Below are 17,356 nucleotides of genomic sequence, written 5' to 3'. Positions count from 1 at the left end.
ATTAGCCTATCTATTCCCCTTGTAGGCTAAATCAAATGGTTAGAGGGTCTTTGTTGGCAGAAGCATAGGTCAATTCCCACTCCAGAAATCAGGGATTTTTGGGTTTTCTCTTTGTTTGGGTCTGATTGGTACACTTGTTATTTATGGTGTCTTTTTCGAGAAAGTCAGGGCTACTATCTTTAGCAGGGCACCCAAATAGGCAGTTGCAGTATGGAGTTGTAGTGATGTTGATAGCGCTTTCATTTTGAGACTTATTATTTATAGTAAGTTAGTTGTGCCAGTTGCTATGTTTGGCAGTGCACCTAGCTTTGGTGTTAGCAGAGTTCTTTGGTTGTTGGATGAAAGATCCCCAATCTCGGTGACCTTGGAAATTGATGCTTGTTTCAAAATTCGAGAATTGGGCCAGAATATTGTACCTCTAAATAGACTTTACAAAATTCTGATTTCTTTTTGGTTTTTTCTCGTTTTCTCGTTTTTAGGTTTTTAGAAGATATATGCAAGTAAATGACAAATTGAAATAACAAATAACTTCGAACTAAGAATGATGAGCAGCATTTAAATATTGAAAACACTTAACAATCTGAAAATGATTCAAATCGTACTAGGCATAATATTCAGATATTTGCAGTCAAAGAAATAAATATGTCAATTGGATTTGCTGCTGTCTACAATGAACCTGACACCAGCTTTAGGAGGGTTTTAGAATCACAAAAGATGGAGAGTTTGCTGTCACAAACCCTTGCATGATCTCCAAACTGCAAGACATGGCTGCTAACAAGGAATGGCACCCACAATACAAGTCCATGCTGCCTTTGGAAGAAACACCCAAGCTGGAATAGGCTGGCCGCCTAGCTGAATGTGATGTTTCCTTCTGATAAATGGTGTTATGAAGAATGTCGATCCTTGCCACAGAGGATACCTTCCAACTCCAACACCGAATCACCAAATCCTTGTTCAGGTTTGCGTCCCAACACTCCAGACTTAGGGTTTTCGTCCCAAGCCTCTGAATCACTCTACTAGAGGAATTTCCAATCTCACAAGTTTCAAATGTCAAAATTTACTCCACAATTAGATCTTCATTTCCTTATAACTCCTCCCAAGTGCAAATTGAACCCTAAATGAGAATTAAACTTTCCACTTTATAATAAAATAACATTTTCCCAAATAAAGGCGTCGAGGCTATAGGAAAATCATTACTTTATTAAAATGTCATAACTCAAAGCACCAAAAAGTCTCCGGATAGTGAAAATAGTTTATAACACAAGGGCACATTTGTCCAAACGAAGCCATATTCCCCTTGTTACTGTGAAATGGCTATATAAATAGCCTTATTATAAATTATTTAAATGCTAACTTGGGAAACATTTAAATATATTAAAATATTCCCCATTTTGCCTCTGAAAGCCCAAACCAACCAAATAAACATGAAATTGAACATGTCACTTGTCTTTGATTGATACTGGACGAGATGGGTCAACTGGCAATCCCTTCCCTATAATCTAGGGACGCTCCTAGAAACTTGGGAACACACCTTATCATCTTAAAATTGAAACTATGGAATGGTCTCGTGGAACCTCACATTTGGAAACTGCCACATCCTCCTAAAATGTAGGGATACCCCCCTAAAATCAAGGAACTGCACCCAATCGGCTCCCAATTGCCCATAAAGTCAAGCCTGGTCATTGAATATCCTGTATGAGTCTTTATCCACTATTGCTAGTGATAGAGGGCCACACCACTCTAACAACTCACAAACAAGAATACAACAATATAGAGACCAAAAAAAATGCTTCACAAATAATTTTATTATACTTGAAAAATCCTTACAACACCCACAAGATGATATGACTTCTTCAACATAAGAGAAATCCTAAATAAGAGTCTTCACACCAAGAGCTTCACCAAGAATTTCTACTTTAAGAGCTACACCTTTAGAGCTTTCACACCTTGAAGTCTTCAGGCCTTCTAGCTTCTACTTCTCAAACTTCTCCTTCTCGAGCTTCTCCTTCTTGAGCTCCTCCTTGAGCTTCTACTCCTCGAGCTTGATTACAAATGATAATAAGCCTTGCTTAAATAGGCACTTCTAACCCAAGACATTACAAACACAACCAATGTGGGATAAAAGGTAAATACAACTATCTTTAAATAAATATTAAATTCCCACCCCAAATACAACTAAGCACCCAACAAATATTAAATACATGATTCAAGGAACTTTCCACAAACTTCTAAATTGCCACTTATACACCTCGATTAATGGAATGACAACTATTTTTCCTATTTTTCTATTTTATGCCACCTATGCACCTCGAAAATAGAAATTCCTCTTTTTTTCTTTTTCTCCTTTTCCCCTTTTTATTTATTTATTATTTCTCCTCTAATTTTCGTCACTTTCTCTCTCCTCCAAATTTTTTTTTTTTTTTTTTTTTTTTTTAAATTAAATTTTTTTTTTCATGCAAGATGCTCCTGCATCAGCTAGGCTACAAGACCCCAATGATAGGCTAACTCACATAACTTTGCTAGTCAGAGTAAAGAGGGGACATGACAGTCCTCTCTTCTCGAAGATGCTTGCCCACAAGCAACTGCAATGCTGGGTGCTGCAAAATGGATTCACCCTCTCAAGTGGTATATACTATGGGTAGACGTCTCCAACGTAGCAAATACTCTCGAATCACCTTTCTTCTCAACTGTCGTTCCTTCACCTCAAGAATCTCCTCAGGAACCAAAGTCAACTTACCTTGTTCATCCAATGGAGGTAAATCAGGTGATGCTATAATATGTTGCCCTAGTGCCTTCTTCAGGCATGATAAGTGGAACACATTATGAATCCTACTATCAGGGGGTAACTCAACCTCATAAGCAACCTTTCCAACTTGCCTGAGAATTCTGTAAGGTTTGTAAAAACGAGGTTTGATTCTCTCAGCTCTCCCCCTTTAAGGGTGCTTTGTCGGCAAGGTTGTAAGCATAGGAAAACCACGTCATCTACTTAAAATACCCTCTCGGTCCTATGCCGATTAGCGTGCATCTTCTGCTAATTCTGTGCATGTTGTAAGTTCTCCCTGAGAGAACTCATCATATCTTGGTTCTCTTGTAACCAATCCTATGCCAAAGGAACTCTTTTGTCACTCAAAGCCAAAGCAACAAAAGATAATGCATTGTAGCCATAAAGAGGTCTGAATGGAGACATATCAATGGACATGTGGTGCGTAGTATTATAACAATACTCACCTAGATACAATCAATGCACACATGCCTTCTGCCACCCCGACTCATAGTTACGTAGATACCCATTAATCCACTTATTAACTATCTCCGTCTGCCCATCTGTCTGAGGGTGGTAGTTGGTACTAGGTGTCAACTCTGTGCCTGTGAGGCTGAAAAATTCTTGCCAAAAGGAACTGAAGAATCTGCTGTCCTTGTCACTCACTATGGTCTTAGGGAGACCATGGAGTCTAAACACCTCCTTGAAGAATAGCTCAGCTACTTGGATGCTGTGAAATCAACTGCAATTGGAAAGAAGTGGGCATATTTAGTCAACCTGTCCACCATAACGTAAATACAATCCTTTCACTACACTCGAGGGAGACCTGTAATGAAGTCCATAGAGAATCTTGTCCACTTCTGTTCTGGTATAGGAAATGGTTGCAGCGAACCAACGGGGAAAGTATGCTCTGTCTTGTTATGCTGGCAAGTCATGCATCCATGAACATGGCGTAAGATATCATCTTGGAGACCCTTCCAAGAGAATCTTTCATGTACCGCTCTATATGTCTTACCATAACTGAGGTGCCTTGCTATAGGAGTATCATGGAGGGCATGCAAAATCTGCTTCTTTAACTGTGATTCAAGAACAAGGTAGATTCTTTTTTTGTAGTAGATGACATCATCAATCACCCCATATTTATTATTCTGTACAAATCCATCCAGGATCTCACAAACATGCTGATTTTTGGAATACTCAACTAAAAATTGAGCCTTCCAATCTGCTGAAATCTCACTCAGTGAACATAGGGCAGCAAGTGATGGTTTCCTAGAAAGTACATTAGCAACAATATTCTTCTTTCCCTTAATAAATTCTATGTCAAAGTCACAAGCTTGAATCTCGGGTACCCACTTTTGTTGACGATCATTGAGCTCTTTTTGATCAAGGAAATATTTCAGACTATTGTAGTCAATTCTTAGCACGAATTGGTTGCCAATAAGATACTATCTGAATTTGACTAATGCATTCATAATAGCCAACATTTCCTTATTATAAGTAGAATGTAACCTCTCATCATCAATCAGCTTCCCACTCTCGTAGGCAATGGGATGTCTGTTCTGTATCAAGCCAACCCCTATACCCTCACCTGAAGCATCACACTCAAGTACAAAAGACTGCGAGAAATCAGGGACTGCTAAAACTAGACATGTGCTCATAACCTCCTTGAGTCTGTCAAAGACTCCTTGTTCCTGCTCTGTCCATCTGAAGGCTCCCTTCTTTGTGAGATTTGTCAAGGGTGTTGCTAACTGAGAGAATCCCCTCATAAACCTCCGAGAATATGTGCATAAACCAAGGAACCCACGTAACTCAATAATGTTCCTGGGATAGGGCCAATCCCAAATTGCCTGGATTTTCTCCTCATGCACCTTCACTCCATCAGTACTGATCACATGGCCCAAATATAAAATCTCATTGAGTCGAAACTCATATTTGGACAACTTAGTAAATAGAGACTGACTCTCCATGATGCTAAGTACCTCCTCTAGGTGTCTGAGATGATCCTCCCAAGTACAACTATAAATCAAGATATCATCGAAAAACACTAGCACTGATTTCCTCAACTGCTTGTTGAAGATATGGTTCATACAGGACTGGAAAGTGACTGGTACATTTGTGAGACCAAAAGGCATCACCAAGAACTCATAATGCCCATAGTGACAACAGAATGTAGTCTTATGTATGTCCTCATCCTACACATGTATCTGATGATAGCTTGAACGAAGATCAATCTTAGAGAAGTAGATAGCTCCATGAAGCTCATCCAACACCTCATCAATGCGTGGAATAAGATACCTATTTTTGATCATCTTCTTGTTCAAGGCCCTATAATCTATGCACATCTGCAGAGTCCCATCCTTCTTCTTAACCAATACCATAGAAGAAGCAAAAGGATAAGAGCTAGGGCGAATGAACCCCATGTCTGACAACTCATGAATGGTCTTCTCAATCTCATCCTTCTATGCTCTAGGATGACGATATGGAGTGGTGATTACAGACTTAGCTCCATCCTCCATCTCTATCCCATGCTCAAATCCTCTATCAAGAGGTACACCCAAGGGTTTATCACCAAACACTCGACCATGCCGATCCATCATTGACTGTAGATCAACATTAAATGCCCTACCATCCTGAGGTGTAGGTGCGTTGGTCTTCACATAACATTATGTAGCCGAAATCACGTCATCATGTCTAATGATAGTCTCTATCTTGCGAGAAGACACCTACCTAGGTCCACCATTTGATGCTGCCCTCAAGATAGTCTTCTTCCCTCCAGAAAGGAACTCTAACTACATACGGTGATGGTCAGTAATATACTGTTTAATACCTTGTAACCACTGCATGCCCTAAACCACATCATATTCCTCTAGTAGGAGTACATAGAAATCATCTCTCAAGGTATAATCCCCATCTGAATGCTAAGTTGAGGAATCCTCCTAGTATAACCCAAAATTGTGCCATCTGCAACCTTCACCCCAAAACCAACAAACACCTCATACTGCAAGCCATGCCTATCCACTAATTTTTGATCAATAAAATTGTGCGTGGTGCCTATGTCTACCAAGCTCATAACCTGCTGGCCTTGAAGTGTTCCTTTCAAATGAAAGGTGTAAAATCTGGCATAACTATATAGAGTAGCCATAGTCACTTTAACTGATGCTAAGGGTTCGAAAGTGTCTAACTCCAACTGCGGATGCTCCTGCTCAATCTCCTCTGGACTATCCTCAGTATCAGTGTTAGGAATCTCTTCATCTCTCATCTCGGATGTTACCTCAATCAAATGAAGTTTGTCTTTACCAAGGCAACGGTGTCTGGGCTCCCATGGCTCCTTACAGGAGAAGCATAGCTTTCCCCTTCTCAAATCATTCCTTGTCTCCTAGTCCATCCTGGGAGGTCAAGGTGATGTGTTGGCCTTTTGTGGAGGCCGAGAATCCCTGAATGGCTTCTTATCTGTTTGATAAGAAGTAGGGTTAGTGTGTAGTCTCAATGTCGCATCAATGGCATCCTTAAGAGTGGCTCACTTGAAAGCACGTACCAATCCCTTAAACCTATCCTGCAGTCCCTCAATAAATAACATCACGCTACGCTTCTGAGGCATATTAGGTACCATAATTGCAATACGCTGGAACTCATTAACATACGCCTCCGAATGTCCAATCTATCTAGATGTGCCAACTCCCTATAGTAGAGTTCTGTGTCCTTACAGTCAAATCAGGTAATGAGACGCTCAGTGATATGGCGTGATCTTGGGTGACCAATTTATGGTGCCACCAGTCATAGGCAACCCTGTCTAAATGCAAGACCACAAATTGAATAGCATCACGTTCAAACATGGGCCTCAAAGATAGATATATGCCCAACTTGTGCACCCAAGCTCGTGCACCGTACCGCTAGTACCATCATATGTAGCCAATATAATCTTCCCAGTAGCTCTACTAAGCTCATTGTTTTGCTGTGGCCTATGGCCCCTCTCTCCTCTAAACTTGACAGCATCTCTCCGTTGTGCACAATACTGGGGAAGAGAAAAAGCATCCCTAACCTTCGGAGGTAGGGTTCTCCACTCATCCGTGGCAGCCATAATTGAATCTTGGGATCTCACCTCGGGTGGCTCTACCTGTGCCGGCTGCTCACCTGGTACAAACCGTGGAAGTAAGGGTCTATCCCTAGTTGGTGTATAAGGGCATGCTTGTTTGTTGGAGTGAAGGGAGCTCCCAACTGATGTGTGGGATCTATGACTGCTGACTTCCTGTGACTGAAATTGATCTGCTTTGCCCCTGTCTCCCATGCCTGCCGCCATGTCTATCCAACTCCATCCATTCCAAAGTACCCTGTAACCTTGCCAAGGTCTGAACTATCCTGGGCTGTGTAGTGATGAGAGTTCGCATCATCTCCCTCTCTTCTTCCTCCATTTGGTTCTGTCAAAAACCTCTCTATTCATCTACCATAATAGTTTCTTGTTCAATTCCAAACCCTTGCTCGAATTGAGCTCTCTTGCGTGTGTGAAATTTCTTTATCTCAGCTCTACTCGGATGCATAGAAGTGTCAATAAAATTCATAGGCTGGCAAGATCAAAGCTTTGATACCACGGAAAGATCACCAATCCCGATGACCTTGGAAATTGATGCTTGTTTTACAATTTGAGACTTTGGCCATAATTTTTTACCTCTGAATAGACTTTATAGAATTCTGATTTCTTTTTGGTTTTTTCTTGTTTTCAAGTTTTTAGGTGTTTTTGAAGATATATTCAAGTAAATGAAAAATAACAAACAACTTCAAACTAAGAATGACGAGCAACATTCAAATATTGAGAACACTTAACAATCTGAAAATGATTCAAATCGTATCAAGCATAATATTCAGATTTTTGCAGTCAAAGAAATAAATATATCAAATGGATTTGCTGCTGTCTATAATGAACTTGATGCCAGCTGTAGGAGGGTTTTACAATCACAAAAGATGGAGAGGTTGCTGTCACAAACCCCTGTATGATCTCCAAACAACAAAACGTGGCTGCTAATAAGAAATGGTGCCCACAATACAAGTTCAAGCTACCTTTGGAAGAAACGCCCAAGTTGGAGTAGGCTGGCTGCCTAGCTGAATGTGATGTTTCCTTTTGATAAATGGTGCTATGAAGAATGTTGATCCTTGCTACAGAGAATAGTACCTTCCAAGTCCAATACTGAATCACCAAATCCTTGTTCAGGTTTGTGTCCCAACACTCCTGACTTAGCGTTTTCGTCCCAAGCCTTTGAATCACTCCACTAGAGAAATATCCAATCTCACAAGTTTCAAATGTCAAAAGATACTCCACAATTAGGTCTTCATCTCCTTATAACTCCTCCCAAGTGTAAATCAAACCCTAAATGAGAATTACACTTTGCACTTCATAATAAAATAACATTTTGCCAAATAAAGTTATCCAATCTATAGGTAAAACATTACTTTATTAAAATGTCATAACTGAAAGTGCCAAAAAGTCTCCAAATAGTGAAAATAATTTATATAATTCAGGACCTTTTCAACGAGCTATAACGCAAGGGCGCATTTGTCCAAACGAAGCCATATTCCTCTTATTGCTCCGAAATGGCTATATAAATAGCCTTATAAATTATTTAAATGCAAACTTAGTAAATACGTAAATATATTAAAATAATCCCCATTTTGCCTCTGAAAGCCAAAGCCAACCAAATAAACATGAAACTGACCATGTCACTTGTCTATGACTGATACCAGACGAGATGGGTCAATTGACAGTCCCTTCCCTATAATCTAGGGATACTCCTAGAAACTAGGGACACGCCCTATCATCTTGAAACTGAAACCATGGAATGGTCTCGTGGAACCTCACATTTGGAAACCGCCACATCCTCCTAAAATATAGGGATACCCCCTAAAATCAAGGAACTGCACCCAACTGACTCCCAATTGCCTGTAAAGTCAAGCCTAGTCACTGAATATCTTACATGGGTCTCTATCAACAACTGCTAGCCTACGAGACCCCCATGATAGGCTAATTCACATAACTCTGCTAGTTAGACTAAAGAGGGGACATGACATCCGATTGGAATAAACCGATTGGCTCGAGATTAAGGTGTTAATTATCAATAAAGTATCCACTCATTAATAAAGTATACTTTATTAATAATTAATTATAAAATGGCTATTATGAAGTTTATTTTAAAAGCAAGGCCAAAGACTTCATCAATGTCTTTAAATGCTTATTTTAAATTATGGCCCCAAGACCTAGGAAGTGACTAAGTGAAAAGAGATGACAAGAAAAGAAAATAATAATTCAATAATGTGTCTTGTGGGAAAAGCTACTTGGTTGAACCTTTGTGAGGAATTATAGAAAGGCATTTGAGAGAAATGAAACCGCATTGTGAATTGCTGATTTTGTTTGTATTTGGTGAAGACTCTAAGGATCTTCCAAGGGTTTCAGATTTGGCTTGTGAATTGGGAATTCTACAGGATTTTTCAGCACTTGAGTTGGTGAAATACCCGGTGAGATTGTGCATAGGCATTGGTCTTAGTCAAAGGCTAAGATTGAATCAATTGATTACATAATTTGATGTTTAGAAGCTAGACATTATTTCAGAATTGCTTGCAGATGTCAAAGAGTTTTAATTAACTGCAAAATGCAGCTAGTTAGAGACCTGCATTTGGCAATAGAGGCAGTGATTGGTTTCATAGGGTTCATGTGAGGGCCGGAGCGATGTTTGCCGTTCTAGAAGTCATGTTTTGCATGTTGGGTGCCTTAGCAACACGTTTCAAGCCTTGGCGTTAAGTTTTAAATGTTTTCCAGTGAGCTGCGATTCAGTTTTGTTGTTCATAATTACCTGCATTCAGATGCTAGGTTACAGCATCTGGCTTTAGTTGATTCTAGATGCATTTACTGTTCATTGTAATACTCCCATTTAATGATTAATAGTTAAAGGTTGTTTGCTGTATCTTTGCTTAGCTAGTTTGTTAATTCAAGCATTGTAATATTGTATTTGAATACTGTCCAAAAAATCCTCCCAAAAAAGCATAAGCTTTCGAAAAGCACAAAAGAACTATAATTTGCAAAAGCAACATCTTTCAGAGATAGTTGAAACATAGGTAGAACCATCAGGGTTTTGATAGAACATCTCTATTATTGCCAACCGAAATCATGTCGCCAATACTTAATCTCCAAGAGTCAAAAGGAAAAGCTTGAGTATACCAATAAAGTTATAAACCAAACTCACTATACTCAACCAAACATCATCTTGAAGCCGGTGTACAAACGTTATGAAGTGACTGCATTGACCTAAATTCTCCCAAGTGGAAGTGGAGAATAACTGAAGTATAACTAGAGGATCTCCCAACACTTGAGAATAAAATCTGAAGGTGTGTATTGTTATCAGATTTTGCTTCCATCATGTTGCATGAGTATCATCTCTATATTATTATGCTAGTATTTGTTATGTGTTGTTTCCTATTTGAATTATTTAGCATCAACAACAAACAACACATAAAGCACATTTATATCAGCATTTTGAGAAGCAATAAAAAGCTGGGTATTCAAATTGCAAGCCTATCTATTAAGTAATTTCGATTTCCGTCTTTAGTTCATGATTGTTTCATAATTGAAACATCGTCTTTGTAAATCTACATAAGCAGCTTTCATCTCCTCAATACAACATCGATTTAACATAACTTGGTATTAGAATGGGTCGATAGGATTTCATAGAGTTTGACAATTTTTAAAGAAAAATCAAGCCTCTTATCATTTGGAAGTTGTTTCAAACAATTGTTTTTTTATTTTTTAAAATAAAAATGTTGGAGGTAATTTATGAATTTTTTTTGGTTTGTCTTTCAAGATTTTTGTTGAAAATTGTGAGCCTGTGCAAGGGTTTTGATCACGCAATTTCCTGGTTTGAGCAAAAGTATTTGATTTTTGAAGGTTGCATGTACTTACATGTGCTTTTTTGCGAGTTGCATGTTGCTTGCATATGTTGTTTACCGCATGAACTCTTGTGTTTTGCCGCATGAAGGTTTCTTTGACGGGTTTTCATAAGTTTTTCCCTTTAATTGCCTCTTATAATGTGGAAGCTTTTACAAAAATTTGTTTTTTGATTTTTTAAAATTAAAATTGTTGGAGGTAATTTATGAATTTTTTTCGGTTTGTTTTCTAAGATTTGTGCCAAAAATTGTGAACTTGTGCGAGGGTTTTGATCATGCTATTTCTTGATTTGAGCAAAAGTATTTGATTTTTGAAGGTTGCATGTACTTGCATGTTTGTTGCATGTATTTACATGTGCTTTTTTGCGAGTTGTAGGTTGCTTGCGTATGTTGTTTACCACATGAACTCTTTTGTTTTACCACATGAAGGTTTCTCTAATGGGTTTTCATAAGTTTTTCCCTTCAATTTTTTTGGATAGGTTTTCATAAATCTTTCCCTAAAAATACTTTTGATGGGTTTCCATAATTTTTATCCCGCACAATTTTTTTTGAAGGATTTTCATATTTTTTTTCCCTTAAAAAGAAATTCTAGTGGGTTTTAGTAATTATGCCCCATGATTTTTTATTTATTTTGGGATTATTTTTAAATTGATGTTTTGTATGCTAATTTGTGTCTTGGATTTTGTGCTAGCTATATATTTGGTTTTCCAAAAGTTTTCTCAAAAAAGGGATTTTTTTACAATCTGTTTTGGGGCATCGTGCTTAATTGTAAAAGTTTGGAGGGTGTCAATGCAATCAGGTTTCCACAATCCATATTGATGTATACTCTATTTTTTGGGTTTGATTACGTAAAAAAATTATCACACCATCGTACCTAAAAACTGGAATATATTTTGGAGTTCTTGCCGATTTTTCCTCAAAATCGTGGAAGCTGTTTTTGGCGCCTCTTTGGCTACAGGGAGGGACAACTTTATTATTAGATTGGATGTTTTGTGTTGACTTCTAGTTAAAAGTTCTGCAGATTCTGGGAGAGTTAGTGCAGACTCATCTCAGTGGTAGAGTTAGTGGCATGCTCTTGTCTCTTCTTGTAGAGCATTCTAAAGAAGGGGGCAGCCTTCTCTATTTTTCTGGATGGATTTTGGCTACTCTTGGTCATTGACATTCTACAGATCCATTGAGGGTCTCAGCAGCAATAAAATTTTCTGAAGAATTAATGACCACAAGACATGTACAGTCTTCTGCAGGGTAGTTAATCGATGACCATTAAGGAAGAGTATTAAAATATTGAAATGTTTCTTTAGGTGTCATCTTAGTTAGTTTTTAGTTTATTATGTAATGTTCATAGTTGCACAAGTACTCGCACCCATACCTTTGAGATGCTTATCAGGTACTGGTACACGTATCCAAGTACTAGATACGCATACCCAAGTACCCGATACTCAGTGGAGAGCATCATAGCTAAGGACCTTGATTAAGATTTCTGGTTTTTGTTCCAATTTTTCGTTTGCATATCAACTTGCTGTTTGTCAAACAATTCAATATGTAATCGGTTTGAAACTCTGATACAATATTTATTAACAGTAAACTGTTCCGCTGTTCAAGTCAACAGTTTATCATTTGCAATATGTCGTTGTTATATAATTTATGAGCTTCTCGTCCTTGTCTAACATTTGCCTTCTCTGCTAGGCATCTAAAACTTTAGCATATCTTATTATTACAAACATATTGTAAATCTGAAACTGAAAACAATAAACAGTACATCTGCAAGCGTTATCTCTGTTCTTGTTTTGAAAACTCATTGTCATGACTCATTTTTAGATTTTTTATAAAATATTAAGTTATAAAAATTTATTAATATACACAAGTAACTCTGTCCCCTATTTTGAAAAATACCTGTACCCGTACTCAAAGTACCCAAGTACCTGTCCCCGTGCAACTGTGATAATTTCTATTTTGGTCTTTAGTTTACGATTGCTTCATAATAGAAACACCATCTTTCCAAATCTATATAAGGAGCTTACATCTCCTTAGTTTAATACAACATCGATTTACCATAACAATAATTTGGTCCATTCCATTTAGGGAGTGAGGTTTCAGAGGAGGATTGTATTAGTAGTGAAAGTGTTCTAAAATACTGAGACGATGCAGGCTACTGACTCAAATATACAATGTCCCATTCATTTGTTATTGCGAGATGCAATTCCCTAATGCTACACAACTATATTTGGAAATGTTTATGTGCAATTCTAGTTTCTGAAATGATTTTGTGAGATGACAATGACATTCAATGATGATGAAGAAAGAGTTGTTCTTGACCAATTGCATTCAAATGGAAGAGATTTAAATCTACAATAACCTATAAAAGGATACAGGAGTGCAAAAGGAAAAGATAGAGGCATATAAAACATCTTTAGGGCTTGCTGATTTCTTCACTTTCCAGTTTGCATCTTTGTCTCAATCATTACTTGAGTACCTCTTCCTACACATGTTTTGGATCCCTCTTTATTTTTCTAACAGCTTGATAATTGGAAATTGCATTTGTTTGAAACTCTCTAAAGCCTTTCAACAAATCCATGTTGTCATGCCCTACATCACAGATTTTGATGAGACCTCATTTCATTTAGACATTTTGTCAAACAGTTCACCAGCCCTGTCTATGCTTCCACAGGTGCACAAATGTCAACCACGGCAGTGGAAATTACAATATCTGGCAAAACTCGTTTATCCTCTATGCACTTATGGCTTTCCATGCCCTTTTCAAACTCCATATCCTTCTTTTTCATGCTGTTTCTACAATCAATACCTTTCAATCAGACTTGTAGGACACAATTCTCTCACCCTCTCTGTTTTCCTCCCCACAATTTCCTTTCTTTGCGCTCTCAAACAAAGTCTACCTGCTCAAAGGTTTCTAAAACCTTTGGAACAAATTCATTTTGTGCATATCTTGCAATCGTTTGCATTTATTGAAGCCATGTTCAACAGTCAGGTTCAACGCTTGGACAACAGCAATCATGCCTTCCTATGCCCTCTTCTCCCTTTTCTATGCAAGTTGCAGACTTTTTGTTTTCGACAGACATGGATGCCATGCCTTTTGACCATTTCCCCATGCTTGTGTCATTCCTTGTTAATATTTTGTGGTATCATTTGGTCTAATCATTAATAAATGCTATGACTTGAAAATGCTTCTGTTTTATAATGTTGATATCAATATTGTTGCTTTGATCGTATACATGCATATGATGGTCCTGTAGGAGGATGTGGCATTCCTCTGTTGATTTACATCCCGTAGGAGGATGTGGCATTCCTCTCTTGATTTATGTCCTGTAGGAGGATGTGGCATTCCTCTCTTGATTTACCTACTCTTTTGAATTGTTTAAAACAATCTTGAACTTGTGTGTATTTACACTGCTTGGTTATCACTTCAGCTAAACAAATGTATTGGATGGTTTACTAAGTACTTAGAGTTAAAAAACCTCTTTCCTTGAATAGAAGTGTGTATCAGCCTTCTGCCCTGAGAAAGAAGACAGTTTTTAACTATTTAGTTTAAGCTTTCCTGATCTTACACCCAAGTATATGGAATGGCCGTTAAGCCCTCAAACCTATGCCCTCTGTATTTATGCACCTCTTTATAATGTTAAATTAGGAAAGGCTACATTATAACACGTTCTGTGACCACACACACATAACTCAATGGAATGGCAATCCAGGCACATATTCATGCCTTTCATTTTTCCTTTTATCCAAGTTCCAAAGACTACATTCCAAAAGTGTATTGCAAAACTTCACTGACAATTAGTAGTTATTTAATTGTTGCTTTTTGCTTTGGAAAACAGACATTTATAATGACGTATGAAAAGCCAAAAATTGTTATTACGTGCAAGTCAATATGTATCAATAATAGTGAAGAACTTATCTATAAGCATATAAGTGGTTATTAGTCAACAATTTCTTAAAAAATCTACTTGGGACATGTTCCTGGGCCTTGGACACTTTAGGGTGTGTCACTGTGTCCACTTTCCTTAGTGCTGGACAGCTGTTCCATGTGGTGCATAAAATAAAAAGGGTTATATTTTGAGAGAAAAAATATTAACCAACCTTAAAAGGCTACGGAGGGGACAATTCTCATTGCAAATTCATCAGTGTATTCATTTTTATAAAATTTCAGCTGTGTTTAATTTGGTTAAGTGGATTTAATAGCCAACCTCTGCCATCCCCAATACTAAGGAACTTTTTTGCCATCCATGCCCTGACATCCTCATGGACCTGCCGATCCTCATCCCTGAAACTTAGTTAGTGAATCACCAGAAATAAGTCAAAATAGACCCATGTTTTTGCAGTTCAGATTTGTATAATTGAAATTATTAGCACCCTGGTACGAGATAGGTACTTGTGATATCCCTGACCATGAAAATGCAGCCAGGACTGAAAAGCCCAATGCCATCTACTATACATAACATCTAAGTTGCCGGTTCGGATTTCGGTTCGGATTTTGGTTCGGATGTGGGTTCGGGTTCGTCCGTACAAGATTTTTTAATATTTTAATTTTTTTTATATGTATGTAAAATTATGCTGCAGCAAATAAGTTCATACACCACTATATGAAGTGCAGGCATGTTTTAGGGTTGGGGCAGTTGGATAATAAATCAGATTATATTTAAACCGAAAAAACACCTTATCAAAACAATAAAAACATTAAATAGTACAACTTTTGTGGTTGCACGCCCAAATTCACTCCAAATTCCTCTGGGGTTCTTCTGCCAACTACAAATTTTGCTTGACATTCACCCAAATTCGTCCAGGGTCCGAAAAAGGATCCGTAGGGAATTCATTAGACAAATGACAAATTTGACAAGAGCCGGAACTGACTTTGAATTAGCTACGAATCAAATGTCGAATCTGCATGCTGAGGGGTGAATTTGGTAACTTAGCATAATATTAAAGTAATAAAAGGCTAGCTTGTAGAATACAAAGATAAATTTAACAGACCTTACACCAACAGGTAAGAACATTTGAAATTTAGTAATTTGTGATGCTGTATATATCACATCAATATTCCATGTGTTAGATCCATTTCTCCATGACCATGGTCATGAATGCAAATTTACTGCATTAGAAATTCAATAATCATATTATCCGTCTTTTTTCCCTTTAAAATGTTTTACTGATTTTGAGATATATTTATTGATGAGAGTAATGTGGTCTGTGCATTTGCTTCTCTGAAATTAAAACATGCCTGGAAACTTGGTTACTATTGAGGACATTGTTTAAGCTTCTGTAAATGTGAGAGTTGCTTTTGTCTAGTTGATGATATCCTTAGATTTGAACTTGGAATTGAGGTAGATATTTCCAGCATATTTGCTAAGTTTGAATGGGGTCTGAAAAATTGGATGTGATTTTTTTATGTATAGGTGTCGAAAGATGTCAACATTGATGAAGTTGCACGACGTACAGATGGTTACAGTGGAGATGATTTGACCAATGTTTGTCGAGATGCATCCATGAATGGGATGAGGCGGAAGCTTGCAGGAAAGACTCGTGATGAAATAAAAAATATGTCAAAGGAGGACATCGCAAAAGATCCCATCACCATGTCTGATTTTGAAGAAGCACTCAACAAAGTTCAACGCAGTGTTTCTCCTTCTGATATAGAGCGCCACGAGAAATGGTTTCAAGAGTTTGGTTCCTTCTAGAACATGGCATAGAGTGATGTTTTTTAAATTTTTGTAATCTACTATATATTTGCTTAATGTGTCACGACCATTGATTTTTAAAAATGCTCAAAGCCATTGTCAGAAGCAGAAGATTTTGATGCTTCTTTTCTGCTTGAGGTACAACTCAGAAATAGGTGAAAAACTTCAGAGAAGAAATAGTAGCATCAAATCCTCAATGGTGACCCTGCAAACATGCATATAGTTTTCTGATATCTGATTACACAGAATATGGCTAACACAGAGTGATGACTGAAAGTTTTTAAGTGAGAGTTTTGGAGGACCATGAAGAAGTGTAGCTATTGAAGGACCGTTTCCACAGGAGATCACCCAGGGCACATGTATAATTGTAATTAATGACAATTTATGGGAGTAGTAGGGTGCCTTCTGATTGGATACGAAATTCCCTAGAAAAATGCCTTTTTCTTTTTAATATGATTTAAAAATAAATAAATTTAGAAGCTGGTTCATAATTATGTTCTATAAGTGTCATCTATCTTATATTGTTTGATGTGCTTGTAGTCCATATATTTTGGGCCGAACAAGCTACACTAACATCTATCTGCAATTCTTGTAGTCAAAAGCCATGACCTGTATCATAGTACTAGACTTTAGCTGTATTTAGTTATATTTAAGGGTATAAGGTTGCAGCAGTACAATACTGTCAGCATCTGATGGCTCGTTTTCTTAAAATAAAAACTGTAATGGAAATGGATCCTTTTAGGATTTGAGGTCATGACCTCTCATTCAAGAGTACAAGTTCTCTGCCATTAGACCTACTGAGGAATATATTGACATCGTACATCAATTATCGAAACTATTAAAGAATTGAAGCTTCAGTCAGATTATTCTAATTGGTGAAATCAAATGCATAAGTGGCCTATTGGCCTTGAGCATTTAATCTGTATCCTTCTATTTGCTGGTCTGTTTATTTATGTGTGATCGATAATTAGTTTATTGATAA

At 37.6% G+C, this 17,356-nt stretch overlaps 1 protein-coding gene across 1 annotated transcript in view; it reads left to right on the top strand.

The window, feature by feature from the left end:
• The window catches only part of ERH3 (P-loop containing nucleoside triphosphate hydrolases superfamily protein), a 111,454-nt gene extending 94,576 nt beyond the window's left edge, over window positions 1-16,878 (top strand). The window contains exon 7 of the mRNA XM_089800027.1: window positions 16,093-16,878. Coding sequence (XP_089656153.1) covers window positions 16,093-16,374 — 282 coding nt within the window. The 3' untranslated portion in view covers window positions 16,375-16,878. The remainder of the gene's footprint in view (window positions 1-16,092) is intronic.
• Window positions 16,879-17,356: the final 478 nt, after the last annotated feature.

Source organism: Cupressus sempervirens, chromosome 9, assembly GCF_028749045.1.
Source record: "Cupressus sempervirens isolate cs-2001-9-10 chromosome 9, ASM2874904v1, whole genome shotgun sequence".
In the NCBI taxonomy this organism is placed as follows: domain Eukaryota; kingdom Viridiplantae; phylum Streptophyta; class Pinopsida; order Cupressales; family Cupressaceae; genus Cupressus; species Cupressus sempervirens.
The sequence above is the reverse complement of the archived record's forward strand: the minus strand, read 5'-3'. Positions and strand labels throughout refer to the sequence as shown.